At 43.7% G+C, this 14,429-nt stretch overlaps 2 protein-coding genes across 5 annotated transcripts in view; one reads left to right on the forward strand and one right to left on the reverse strand.

The window, feature by feature from the left end:
• LYRM4 (LYR motif containing 4) overlaps positions 1 to 1,741 on the reverse strand; it is a 55,442-nt gene extending 53,701 nt beyond the window's left edge. Inside the window, exon 1 of the mRNA XM_082234731.1 lies at positions 1,607 to 1,741. Coding sequence (XP_082090857.1) covers positions 1,607 to 1,692 — 86 coding nt within the window. The 5' untranslated portion in view covers positions 1,693 to 1,741. The remainder of the gene's footprint in view (positions 1 to 1,606) is intronic.
• Positions 1,742 to 1,818: 77 nt separating this feature from the next.
• Positions 1,819 to 14,429, forward strand: part of FARS2 (phenylalanyl-tRNA synthetase 2, mitochondrial) — a 200,766-nt gene continuing 188,155 nt past the window's right edge. For 3 of the 4 annotated variants that reach the window (XM_082234530.1, XM_082234533.1, XM_082234532.1), the window contains exons 1-2: positions 1,821 to 1,950; positions 6,363 to 6,415. The gene's annotated coding sequence lies outside the window, so the exon portion shown is untranslated. Of the gene's footprint in view, positions 1,951 to 6,362; positions 6,416 to 14,429 lie in introns of all 4 variants that reach the window. The other variant, XM_082234531.1, reaches the window with a different exon arrangement.

The following is a 14,429-nucleotide window of genomic DNA, read 5'->3' on the forward strand; positions in this document are numbered from 1 at the left end:
ATTATGTGATTTTCCATGCCAGAGGAGCTCTCACTCATTGATTTTTTTTATCCTGCCTTTCAAGGGCTGGGGTCAAGGTACACTTATGCAGCCCAACAAGCAATCCTATACTCAAGGAACTGGTGTAAAGTCACAGCAGATCCAAACCCACTCAGTAGCAGGGCTGCTGCTGGCTCCACTGACCTAAGCCTAACAGAGATAAAACAAGCATTTAAAATACTGTTTGAGTTATATCACCCTTTGGGCTGGTGCAAGCAGAGTTGCCAGGTCACCTGACCTAGTGAATAGGCCTTTAGCTCCCACCTTTTCTGGTCCCTGCCATGTCATTATGGCTTAAACTAAGTTAAGATCTGCTGGTATCCGTAGCTGAGTGGAGGATGCTGTTCTGGAGTTTCCTGGCTCAGCTGGAGACCTGCTGGATTCTAACCTGGACAGCCCAGGGGATCTTGCTATAGAATTGCTCCCTAAGGTTGCACTTCAGTATGACATAATGGTTAGAGTGTTGGGAGACAAGGGTTCAAATCCCAGCTCAGCCATGAATTCCACTGGGTAGCCTTGGGCCGGTCACCATCTCTTGGCCTAACATACCTCTCAGGGTTGTTGTGAGGATAAAATGGGGAGGAGAACCATGTGACCACCTTGAGCTCCTTTGGATAAAATGTGGCATGTAATAAATAACAACAACAACAAATTTACTAGGAAGTCCCAATTAACACAGGATCACTGCAGGAAAGAACAGTAAGGTTTCTTTCTGAAATGCTAACTTTTGTATACGTAGAAAGGTGTGTTGCTATTTCTTTTAAGTTCCTGTAAGAATCCCAATACACCAAACAGGAATTAATATCTTTCAGCTCTTGATTAAAGATACACAGCATATAAATGCAACAAACAGTAACAATAGCAACAGATTTACTAGTAAGTCCCATAAAACACAAAAACATAGGTACACACGGCAGGAAGGAAGTACTGTAGTAAGGTGTGTTTTTTTTGCAATATGCCAACTTTGGTATACAAAGGCGTGTGGTTGTTTTTAAAGTTCCCTTTAAGAACCCCAACATACCAAACAGGAACTAATATATTTTAGTTACAGATAGGTAGCCGTGTTGGTCTGCCATAGTCAAAATAAAAAAATTCCTTCCAGTAGCACCTTAAAGACCAACTAAGTTAGTTCTTGGTATGAGCTTTCGTGTGCATGCACACTTCTTCAGAAGGTGCTACTGGAAGGAATTTTTTTATTTTTAATATATTTTAGCTGCTTGTGAAAGATAAGGGTTCCTCCCCTCTTTTGGGGGAGGGGCAGGGGAATCTCTAAAAACGTGCGCAACAAAATATAGCACACAAAAAACCCAAATAGCCCCCAGCCACCCTCCCAATCAAGTTGAGACGCCATCAGGACCCCAACCCAGTTCGTTTCCAGCCTCGAGTTCAGTGGGGCTTCCTCCCAGGTCAATAGGGTCATGTCAGCTTGCAGCCCCCCATTGGGTTGGAGAATAAAGGCTGCAGAACCTACTACGCACTTTTTATTTTCAGAGAGGGGGAAAGCCCACCGCGCTCGAGGGAAAAGGGCCGCGAGGGGCCTTCAAGTCCAAGGCGGAGGAAGCCTTACCTGTATCCGTAGGCGCTGAAGCTCTGGCTCTCCCTCAGCAAAGCCCGGTAGAGCCGCAGCACCTGAGCTCGCCTGGACGCTGCCATGTTGGAAACACGCCGGGCCTGCCGAAGGCCCCTGCCTCTGAGGCGGCCTCCGCCGGGGCCTGACTCCGGAAGCGGCGGGGAAGCCGGCGCCGAGCTCCGCAGCGGGGTTCGCGCGGGAAGTGGAGCCAGCCGGGCTCTCCGAACGAAAGAGCCGCGCTCTCGGGACCGAAGGCTCGGCTCGGGAAAAGGCCGCGGACGCGTCAGGCGCGGCCCGGGCAGCTTCGGCGACCGCCTGGAGAGGCTGCTGAGGAGAGGAAGGTGAGTCCGAGGGGCGGGCGGCGGAAGGAGGCGCGGGGCCGTCCTCGCGGCGGGGACTCAGCCGCAGCCTGGGGAGGGAATAATGCTGCCCTCGCTGGGTCGCCGTCGTCGTCCCGTCCCCTGTTTAAAACCCGCAGGCCTGACTCTGCCCCGCAAATACCCTCCCGAGTCCAAAGCAACTCAAAAACGAAACCAGTTGCTTAGCTGCTGGCTTTCTTTTTTGCATATAATTTTTTTTAGGTTTTCTCTTTTACAATTTAAGATACTCATTTTTACATCCTTAAGATATCAATGACTTCCCCCCTCCTCTTTCCATGGTTCATTTTGCATATATCATAAATCCTTGCATATTTCACAAAAATCTATATATACCATTCAGAATTCCATTATTGCATCCATCAAAACTTATACTGTGGAGTTTATCTTAATACTGCCACCATTTTCAGCAGTACACAATTATTCCCCATATATTCTAATCTTCTCTAAACGTATGCTTTTCTTGTTCTCTTATTCCATTCCAAGTCTGCGAGTTGTGCATATTCTGTCAACTTAAGTTGGGACCTCACTCGTTTTCCACTTTGGGGGCTAACCAAACACGGGCCGCAGTAGTAGCTACTACTGTAGCTGCTACCTTTCTTAATGCCTGGAGATTCTCTCTGAAATTGCACACTTACTTTTTTCCAGCGCTACCACGCTCTAGCCCCGCGCGGTTCATATGCTCTGCTGGTCCCAACTTGGAAATGCTGCCTCACTTTCTCTAGCAATTGTCCCCCACCCCTGGCCCATTGTTGTTTGCTCTTGTTGTCCCTAGACTGGGTGTGTGTGTGTGTGTGTGTGAGAGAGAGAGAGAGAGAGAAACCCCACCATAGTGCAACTGGTTGCAGAGACCCGGTTGGAAACCCTTCAGTTAATTTTACACCTGGACAGTTCGCAACAGAAAAAAATGCAAGTACAGTGGTACCTTGGTTTAAGAACAGCTTAGTTTGTGAACAACTTGGATTAAGAACGCTGCAAACCCGGAAGTAGGTGTTTTGGTTTGTGAATTTTGCCTTGGAATAAGAAGATGTTCCTGTTAAGTGTATTCCATTTGTAAATTGGGTCCCCCGCTGCTATGGGAAAGCAGGCCTTTGTTTAAGAAGGCTTTGGTTTAAGAAAAGACTTCTGGAAATGATTAAGCTCATAAACCAAGGTACCACTATATCCACGTAGGATCTGTTCTTGCTCTCTCATCTAGTCAAGGGCCCCTGGTTAGTAAATACACAGTTTGTATGGGCATGTGCTCTTTCACAAGTTGCTCTGAAACACACACTGAGGTTTGATGATGACTCATCTCTGCGTGTATTCATTGTAGCTATTAAGAGTCCTACTGAAGCCTTATTTACCTAGGGATCCATTAGCCACGCCATCCCCTGGACCTCGGAGGGAACAAAAGTACCAGGAAAGCAAAAATCTTCTTTGGAGAAAAGAGTTTATTGAAAATCTGTGCACAGAGACAAGGTCTGTACTCAGAGACAACCAGCTGGATAGTTCCTGAAAATACACTGGCTGTAAAGCAAGTCACTTCAGCACACTTTCTTATACCCGCAGACTTCCCCAATCGGCTAGCAAATATTGCTTGCTAAACACAAAATATTGCCTGCTAGACATTCCTGTCTTTCTGCTAAGCCAAGCACTCCCTTCCACCTCCTTGTACACGTGTCTTCTTTTGCTAGCTAAGCTTTCCCTTCGTATCTCTTCCTATTCTTGCATTACTAAGCAGAAGTAAAGCAGGAAACATCTTGCTAGTGGTTTTCTAGTTAACAGCAGTTTCTGGCTAGGCAGGAAGCGACCTTCTGACCTGTAGCTAACATCAGCAGTTTCAAATAGCTGGTTAGGCAGGAAATGGACTTTTGCCCTGCCAGCCAAATTTAGCACAGTCACTGGCGGCGTGCTAACTGTCTGGCCAAAATTTGCAGAAGTTGCAGAAGTAAGATTTCTTAGGTACGGAATACAAAGCACAGAAAATATTGAGAGAAACCTTTCCCATCTCCCTTTACTTTTGGTGCAGAAACGTGTAGTTAATATGAAGATTAACCCTTCACTACCATATAACTGATTCTTATGTTTTTGGGTTGTTGTTTTTTTGCAATACCTGCTTACCTTCCCCACAACTGAGTCCCATCTGTCGTGAAACTGACAAACTGATTCTCACCAGTTGCTCCCATTTCACTAAGTGGGAACTCCTTGCAACTAAAAAACTGCGTAGCGCTGGGCAGATCGTATGCATGTACACTTGGGAATAAGCCCCATTGAACCCAGCATAGCATCAGACTTTGCAAGCACAGGAACATGCAACATGTACACTAGATTCCCAACTTATTGTTTGGCAAGCCCCATACTTGCTGTGTCTAGTTTCCAACTTTTATCGTATGGGGTGTAGTGCAGTTTTTACCATATTCTCTAATTCTTTCTCCAAACTCAATAGGCTAGTTGAGCTTTGCTGCCTTCCACCTGGCAATGTAAAATTTCCAGAAATTTTGACGTTATGGGCAAGGAAGCAACACTCACCTTTTCTATTTCCTTTCCTTTTATTGGAAAAAGTACCGTAAGCAAGGCAAATGTTGGAAATAATAGAAGCGTATGCAAAACTTTTTTATACACAAAAATTACTAGTTTAAGAACATGAAATTAATTGCATTCAACATTTAATTTATAAAGAGAACCCTAAGGTGAAAGGGCTTATCTCTGCAAACTATAATATCCAAGTACAAGCTGTGATGGTTTCTTTGGAGAAATTAAAAATCTGCTGAGAACAAGACAGGAGAATCAATAGAAGATACTTATGGGGGGGGGGGATTGGTGTAAAACACATTCTAGATCAGTGTTTCCCAAACATGAGTCTCCAGCTGTATTTGGACTACGACTCCCATCATCCCTAGCTAGCAGGACCAGTGTTCAGGGATGATGAGATTATGTCCAAAAACAGCTGGAGACTCAAGTTTGGGAAACACTGTTTTAGATCAACCTTGGCCAGAATTTGGGAAACTGCCTTGAAAGTTCTAAATCGGTTTTATAAGCATCCTTTATTGTTTAGTAAAATAGCCATGTCAAATAACCCACTCTTAGTGAAATTGTGATATAATTGCCCATTAGTGCAGCAATTTAGGGGCAAAGCCTTTCTCAAGGTAGGAGCAATTACAGGTCAATCTGTAACCCCCCAATCCAAAAATCACCCTGTCTTTGATCTGGAAGCTCAAAACCTATCTCAAAAAGATCTGATTATTTGGAGACAGCAGCTGAGCTTACTATAGCAAGATATTTGAGATCTCTAAAGACTGATTTGATGGAAATTTGGACTCGGCAACTTTGGGTATTAGCAGCTATGTAAAAATTAATGAATGCAAGTCATGCAAGACGAAAAGGAAAACAATCTGATAACATTTATGCAGTTTGCTTTCAATTTATTGTTTACTGCATGGATATTCAGCTCACATTGGGATTTAATGCTGTTGTTGTCGCAGTACTGCTCTTATTTCTTTATTTCAAAGAGTGTCTCTCTCTTCCTTTTTTCTTTATACACTTTTTGTATCTCATTTGTTCAAACATTAATTGTAAGTTGATTAATTGCAAATATCCTATGTTGAAGTTGGAGGCCGAAGTGCCTCTTCCAGAAATAACCAAATACACTGGTACCTTGGGTTACATATGCTTCAGGTAACATACGCTTCAGGTTACAGACTCCACTAACCCAGAAATAGTACCTCGGGTTAATAACTTTGCTTCAGGATGAGAACAGAAATCGTGCTCCGGCAGCGCAACAGCAGCAGGAGGCCCCCTTAGCTAAAGTGGTGCTTCAGGTTAAGAACAGTTTCAGGTTAAGAACGGACCTCTGAAACAAATTAAGTACTTAACCCGAGGTACCACTGTAATTCATCGTAAAGGTAAAGGGACCCCTGACCATTAAGTCCAGTCCCAGACAACTCTGGGGTTGCAGCGCTCATCTCGATTTACTTGCCGAGGGAGCCGGCGTTTGTCCACAGACAGGTCATGTGGCCAGCATGACTAAGCCACTTCTGGCGAACCAGAGCAGCGCATGGAAATGCCTTAGTTTTTGCCAATTGGGAGACCAGGAATAAAATGAAAAGTTCAAGCTAGAACCACTACTAGTGTTGCAGCAAATAATTTAGGTTTGGAAATACAGTAATGGCCTGGGCCCGAAAAACTGGTCTCTGCAGCTTGCTCTGCACACCCAGTGTGAAGCTCTCTGTTTGGTTTCTTAGAGCAGTCGCCAGCCCTTCTTCACAGCAAACCTCTTTTCAGACTGAAGGCATTTAAAAAAGCAGTTTGTGATAGGTTCTGTAAACTATGAGTGTCCTCATTATAATGTGTTTTCCTGTTCTTGTTTCTCTGTCTGCCCTTTCCATTTTTTACAGCTATCGTTTCAGCTGCTTATTACAGACTGATAAACTGCTGGGCACTCTTATAGGTAAGCCTAGAAACCATGCTTCTATTAATATGCTTTTTTGGGTGGTGACAGTGGTGGCTTGGGAACATCTTATTTGGCACCTTAAGAAGAGCTCTGCTGGATCAGGCCACAAATGCCCATCTAGCCCAGCATCCTGTTCCCACAGAGGCCAACCAGATGTTCATTGGAAGTCCAAAAGCAGGACCTGACAGCAATAGCATTCTCCCCATGTGTGATTCCCAGCAACTGGCATTCAGAGGCATAATACCTCCAACCAGGGAGGTAAAACATATCCATCATGGTTAGAAGCCATTGATAGCCTTGCCATTGATTCATATAGTTGTAGAGTTTGGAAGGCACCTCGAGGGTCATCCAGTCCAACCCACTGGAATGCAGGAATCTCAGCATTCAGTCTCCCATCCAATTTGAAACCATACCAGACCCTGCTTAGCTTTGTAAAAGTGCTAGCAGTTTTATTGCTGCACCCATGAATTTGTCTAATCCTCTTTTAAATCCATCCAAGTTGGTGCTTGTCACTGTCTTGTTTTCTACTGCTGAACCAATCGATCCAAGTTACAAGAAAGGAGATTCCGATTAAACTTTGGGAAGAACTTTCTGACAGTCAGAGCTGTTCGACAGTGGAACAGGCTCCCTTGAGAGGTTGTAGACTCTCCTTCCTTAGAGGGGTTTTGTTTTTAAATTATTTAGTTTTTCAGTTTAAAGTTTTACAGTCAATTATCAACCATCAACATAAAAACAAGATTCCAAAGACTCTCCTGAACTTCCCTCCTCCCCTTTATGGGTCTTTTTGTTAACCATTTCCTCCTGCATCTTTTATAATAATCCAAATCTTTTACATCTCCATTATATCCAAAATTCGGCATTAAACTACAAGTGTCATTCCAATCCTACTAATGATTTTACCTGTTTACAATGGTTTTTAAGATAAATTATAAAATTTTCCCATTCCTTACCTTATTAAAATTTTGGTCTTCCTGATTTCTGATTCTTCTGGTCATTTTTGCCATTTTGGCATAATCCATCAACTTAATCTGCCATTCTTCTCTGGTAGGGACTTTGTCTTCTTTCCATTTCTGGGTCATTAACATCTGAGCAGCTGTGGTCGCATATATAAATAGTCTTTTCTGCTCCATTGGGATTTCAGCACCTAGAATTCCTAAAAGAAGGAGGTTTTTAAGCAGAGGTTGGATGGGCATCTGTCATGGAAGCTTTAGCTGAGATTCCTGCATTGCAGGGGGTTGGACTCTATGACCCTTGGGGTCCCTTCCAATTCTATAATTCTATGATCATGCTTGCTGGGATTGATGGGAACTGTATTTCACCAGTGGCTGGTGGGCTACTAGACCAGCTTTAGGGGCTGTAAACCATGTACAGTGGTGCCTCGCAAGACGAAAAGAATCCGTTTTGTGATTCTCTTCGTCTAGCGGTTTTTTCGTCTTGCGAAGCAAGCCCATTGACGGATTAGAGGATTAGCGCTATTAGCAGCTTATCGGATCAGCTGATAAGTGGCTTAGCGGCTTAGAAAAAGGGGGGGAAGGGAAAAAACCCCGCAGGAACTCGCAAGACATTTTCGTCTTGCGAAGCAAGCCCATAGGAGATTCGTTTTGCGAAGCACCTCCAAAACGGAAAACTCTTTCGTCTAGCGAGTTTTCCGTCTTGCGAGGCATTCGTCTGGCGGGGCACCACTGTACTGTACATGTATGTTGGTAAGAGTTGTGGTCCTGAACTATTGTACCTGCCTGTTGTAATGCATGGGTCAGTTTCTATTGAGGACTGGTCGTGACCATGCATACTTCAAGTTACTCAGTGCAGTTATGGAGAATGGGAAAGAGCTTTTAGGACCTTGAGCCTCTGGACTTCTGGTGACTCCAAGGGAAGAGTTAGCAGGACAGGAACCCGGTTCGGTGTTTTCCTTGCCTTCTATGTGAATTCAGGATAAATGAGCAATTTGAAGAGGATATAAAAACATTGCCATCTGGCATACTTAATAATAGTCTAAAGCTGTAGTAGCAGACTAATGAATTTGAACATAGTACCTGCAGAGATCATGGAACTGTGTGGATGGAGCAGCTGTTGCATTTTCTAGGGCATATTTGTAATATTGTCATACATTGCTTAAATTATTTTTTGCTATATGTCCTTTCAGTTTTATGACATAGCACTGTGCTTTTGGGGAGAGGGAGTGATAGCATGTGTTTCTCTGATATTCAGTTACTTGCAGTGATAGTTTTCATGCGTGCTTGAATAATCACCAACTTTCATGGCATTGTCGTTTATCTCCATTTAGTCATGCCTTTTTTTCAGCTTTTAAAAACAGAACAGAAAGCGTCAGCTTGTAGAAATATGTATGAAGATCAAAAGTAAACCCAGCAGTAGCAAGGGAGGACTTTGAAGGAGGAACAGGAAGTATGGAAGAAAGGATTGGGAGAGTGTTAGAGAGGATAGGAGAGAACAGTAGGGCCAGGAACTACTCTGTATGAAGCAATCTTAACAAAGTACAGTTGTACCTTGGAAGCCAAATGCCTTGGCTCCCAAACAAATTAGCTCCCGAATGATCAAAACCCGGAAGTGAGTGTTCCGGTTTTCAAACAATTTTCGGAAGCTGAACATCTGGCGCGGCTTCCACGGCTTTCGATTGGCTGTAGGATGCTCCTGCAGCCAATCAGAAGCTGCGCTTTGGTTTTTGAACGGTTCTGAGAATCGAACGGATTTCCCAGAACACATTTCGTTAGAAAACCAAGGTACAGTGGTGCCTCGCAAGACGAAATTAATTCGTTCCGCAAGTTTTGACGTCTAGCGAATTTTTCGTCTTGCGATGCACGGTTTCCCATAGGAAACAAAGTCGCGAAACGTTTTCGTCTTGCGAAGCAAGCCCATAGGGAAATTCGTCTTGCGAGGCAAATCGAAAACGGAAAAACCTTTCGTCTAGCGAGTTTTTTGTCTTGCGGGGCATTCGTCTTGCGAGGTACCACTGTACCACTGTATACTTTTTCTATTAAGCTGGGAGTTGCTGAAACAAAGCCCACCTCTTGTTGCTTGTATTTTTTTCCTAATGGGCATCATACTTTGCTAGCTATGTTAGACAATGTTCCTCAGGACTGGTCCAGAGTTCTTTGTAAAAATAACGTAGGTCAGTCTTATATACAGTGGTACCTCGGGTTACATACACTTCAGGTTACAGACTCCACATACCCAGAAATAGTACCTCGGGTTAAGAACTTTGCTTCAGGATGAGAACAGAAATCTCGCAGCGGCGGTGCAGAGGCAGCGGGAGGCCCCATTAGCTAAAGTGGTGTTTCAGGTTAAGAACAGTTTCAGGTTAAGAACGGACCTCCGGAACGAATTAAGTACGTAACCAGAGGTACCGCTGTATTACAATAAAAATACAAACAAATGCCACAACTACGTAGGAGGCATATGTGTGTATAACTCTTAAGACACAATAGGAGAAGACAGCATGAAATTATGCATTTACAAATTCGACTATGGGAGATCAACAAACAATTCTTCACCCCATGCCTCCCCCCCAAAAAAGCTTTTTGAAAAAGATGTTTCCTAAAAGGTGTGAAACACACCTCATTGGGGAGGGAATTCCATGGGCACAAGACCACCAGGGTTCACTGCTGGAAGCTTCTTGTAAGGAGTGTGGACCCAGTCACCATCAACATGGGAGGTGGGCAGTTGGGGTTGTGAAGTGCTAATTTGTCAGTTGCAACTTCCAGCTTTCTTGTTTTGTACTTTCATTCTTCACATCAATACAGTGGTACCTCTGGTTACGTACTTAATTTGTTCCGGAGGTCCGTTCTTAACCTGAAACTGTTCTTAACCTGAAGCACCACTTTAGCTAATGGGGCCTCCCACTGCTGCCACGCCGTCAGAGCACAATTTCTGTTCTCATCCTGAAGCAAAGTTCTTAACCTGAGGTACTATTTCTGGGTTAGCGGAGTCTGTAACCTGAAGCGTATGTAACCTGAAGCGTATGTAACCCGAGATACCACTGTAATGTGTTGACTAAGTAGCTACATTTGATAATGCAAAATGGGTTTCTATTAAAAAAATGTGTCGGGCTGTGTTTTAAAACAAAACCTAACCAAGGGTTGAATAGCTTGAAGGAATAAAAGAAGTGGAAACGTGTATGTGTGTGAATTGGATATAAAATTTTAGAAGACATATTAATCTGGAATGTTATATCTAACATTGAGATGTCAAAATCAGATGAGTTCTCTGCAAAATAAAAAATGACTGAAACGAGCAATCTCTGTTAGTCAATAAATCATCCCTTCATAATAACAAAAAGAAGTATTTCAGTTTCCCCCTCATTAATTTCTCTGTAGGTGGTGGTTTGACATGACTGCATTGGAAGCAAGTTGAATGTAATAGAACTGAACACAAACAAGGCCTTAGTTCGGTCTGAATTTCTCACAGATCTGTGCTTATTCTGCCCCATGGCCTTGTCACGAGGCTTCAGTTTTCTACTTTCCGAAGGATCACTTCCAGTTTTGTTCTTGAAAGGCACTGTTATGCTCACTCACCTTTATCTTATGGTATGTGCAAACGATAATACTGTTTTCCTAGATAAAAGTGGCTCTGTTGGGCGGATTTTCAGAAGTAGCTTCTTCAGTATAGGTTGGGCTGAAGGACCCTAAATATAAAGCTATTTTATTGCATGCCACATTGCTACCAGGGCACTTTAGTTCAAAGTTCTTATTGGAAAGGCTTAAATGTTCCTTGGTTCAGAATTAGCTTTGGATTGCGAATGGACATTTGTAGAAATGAGAGAACTTCTGCTCTGCAAATTTGTACCTAAGAATATAAGAAGAATATTGAAGTCAATGAGGCTTACTGCTGAGTAGACACATGCAGGTTAGCAGTGTTCGGAGAGTGTCTGTTTGTTGTTCTTGGCATCCGTCTCTCAGGAGAGACAATGTAGTGCACCTCTGGGGGTAAAGTCAAACTACTGGAGACTCACAGTACCTGCTGTGGCTGTAGAGACTGGTAGCTCATAACTGCTGCCTCCCGCATTGTTTTTGCTTTGTTAGCTGCACCAAAGTGACCTCCCTGGAGTGAAAGCCTGGGCAGTGTGTGTGGAGCTCCTGGGCTGCCCAGACAACAAGACCTCCCCTTGGCCTGGTTGATGTGGTCCAAAGGAAAGGAGAGCAATACGTTTGGCACCAGCTTGGATGCAGGGGTTCCCGGAAGGAGGTGTACAAGGAGCCATCCAACAGTCTTAGGGTCTCCACTCTGGATTTGTGTAGGGTTTACTCCTTAGTCTTTTCATCTCCTGAAGATGTCCTGCAAGGCAGCAAGTAAGTGTCTGATTGTATAACAGTGGTAAATCCGAGGAGAAGCGGGCTTTTTCATTGCCTGGATGGAAGACTCTTGGGAGCCCCTTGGCGCTTTCTGAAGGCAAAGTAGAATATAGTATGATAACACAGAGAGAGAAATACTCTGGAGGGGAGAGTATAGGTTAGAGATTTCTCTTTAATAGCCATTGTGGTTCCTGTCCAGATATTGCTGCTGGGCTCAGGGTTCGAAATTAGCAGGGTGCCGGGCACATTTTGCGCCTAAAGAATTCTCCAAGTCTGGGTGCCATTTTTTTGCGCCTGGTTGACACTCAAGGATTTGAAGCCTTGAAGTACAGTGGTACCTCGGGTTACATACGCTTCAGGTTACAGACTCCACTAACCCAGAAATAGTACCTCGGGTTAAGAACTTTGTTTCAGGATGAGAACAGAAATCGTGCTCTGGCGGTGCGATGGCAGCAGGATGCCCCATTAGCTAAAGTGGTGCTTCAGGTTAAGAACAGTTTCAGGTTAAGAACGGACCTCCGGAACAAATTAAGTACGTAACCAGAGGTACCACTGTATATGTTAAGGATAGACAATATGTTAAGGAGTTTAACAAGAAGGAGTTGAGTGTTTTGAAAACTGAACTACGGTACCAATATTTTTATTGTGAACACCAAATTAAGCATGTATTATCAATTTCTGCTTAAAATGTGGTATGAACAATGTGTCACATATGTGAATTGCGTATTAGTTCATGCTTATCAAAATAATAAATAAAAAGTGTTGCTGACGCCCGCCCCCCCCTCCCGTGGCGACCAGACATTCTGTTTTGACACCCACAACCCATCCCGGTTTCTAACACTGGCTGGGCTACAACTCCCATCATCATTGGCCATTGGCCATGGTGTCTGGGACTGATGGATGTTGTAGTCTGTTGCATCTAGAGGACTGTAGTGACCATTCCAGAGCCTGTATGTTTCGACCACGTATTACTGGGAACACATAAACACTGGGAAGTGTTTTTAAAACAGCACCAAAGAGACTAGGCCTTTCTGATTTGCAACTGCTTGCACAAATATGCTCTCTCTGGGGAAATAGGTCTTGCAGGTGTCCCAGTAGCATTTCTACTGGTGGAATGAAGGTCCTGTGCTTATGGTGTCTCCATCTTTGGTCTTCCACACCATTCCATGCAAAAGTGCTCATTAGCTTGTAGCAGGATCATGGGAGACATGTGTTTATTTTATTTATTTATACCTCCCTTTATTTGAGCCTTTACTATTGATTTATTACAAAACAATTTATTACAAAACAATAACACCCCCACCAACAAACACATTTAAAAGTCTCTAGAATATTAATCAGCCCAAGGCCTGGTTGAAGAAGAACCCTTTCACCTGGTGCCTAAAAGTCTTTAAGGATGGCAGCAGATGTACCTCACATGGAGGAGGTACTCAAGGGCCTCAGATGATGAACACAGCGTTCGGGATGGTTTATATGGGGAGAGGCAGCCCTTGCAATATTGCTGTTTAAAGCTTTACAGTATAAGTCAAAACCGCACTTTGAATCGGGTCTGGAAGCTAGTTGGCAGCCAGTGCAGTTGGGCCAGGATGGATGTAATATTCTCAAACCATCTTGCCCCAGTGAGCAGAGTGGCCTCTGAATGTAATACAGTGGTACCTCTGGTTACAAATGGGATCCATTCCAGAGGCCCATTCACAACAAGAAAAGAGTGCAACCCGCAGCGGTGCATCTGTGCATGTGTGGGTTGCGATTCGCCGCTTCTGCGCATGTGCGTGACGTCATCTTGTGCTTCTGCGCATGCGCGAGAGGCGAAACCCAGAAGTAACCCTTTCCAGTACTTCTGGGTCGCCACGGGACATAACATGTAGTGGATGTAACATGAGGTATGATGGTAGTGTAAAGGTCCTTTTCTCAGCTGCTGAACGGTTTGTAGTTTGAACTAAGAAGTAGGGCTTTTCTTTGGTGGTGCTCTGACTGGAATTTCCCCTCCAGACTGGTGCCAACATAAGCCTTTTCTTCACCAGGTTAAAGCTTGCTCTCTTTTCAATCTAGAAATTTTTAAAGAGTTACATTTGTCTTTGGTTGCTTATTGGTGTTGATTCATTTTTAAATTGCTTTGTGATTAATTCTGTTGTTTGTACTGTTGTTGTCATGTACTACCCTGGAGTCTGTTTGAGTACAGGACAATTTAGATTTAAAAATAAATAAAACACCGATTTAGAAGATCGGGCATTCTCCTCCTGTGGGTGTTTGCTTCTGCAGAATCCTCTTAAGGTATGCTGTCTTAAGGTAATAAATAACTGTGCTGCTTGGGTAAGCAGTCACTGACCTTTTCAGCCCACTTTTACAAATTTGCAGAACAACAAGTGAGTCTTGTTTCACTTGCTTTCCTTTTATCAGCTGTGAAGCAACTTTCCACTTGTACATCTTTGTCTTCCATAGCAACTAGCGGGACCTAATGGCACGTCCAATTCTCTGCATCATGACTGCTAACTCTATGAAAGACGTTCATGCCAGAGAAACGGCTTCTGTGCATAGCAGGAAGAAGTAAAAATGAAGAATATTAAGGGAAGATCTAGCACTCGGCCTGCAGTACTTTTTGTTTTCCACAGAGGGGAGCTGCTAGAAGTAAAAATGAAGCATAAAAAGTTGTAAAGTACTGTCTATATGAACAAAGAATAACTACCCACTGCCGTGAGAAAAAG

Source organism: Podarcis vaucheri (genome assembly GCF_965113315.1).
Source record: "Podarcis vaucheri genome assembly, chromosome: 8".
Taxonomy (NCBI): Eukaryota; Metazoa; Chordata; class Lepidosauria; order Squamata; family Lacertidae; genus Podarcis; species Podarcis vaucheri.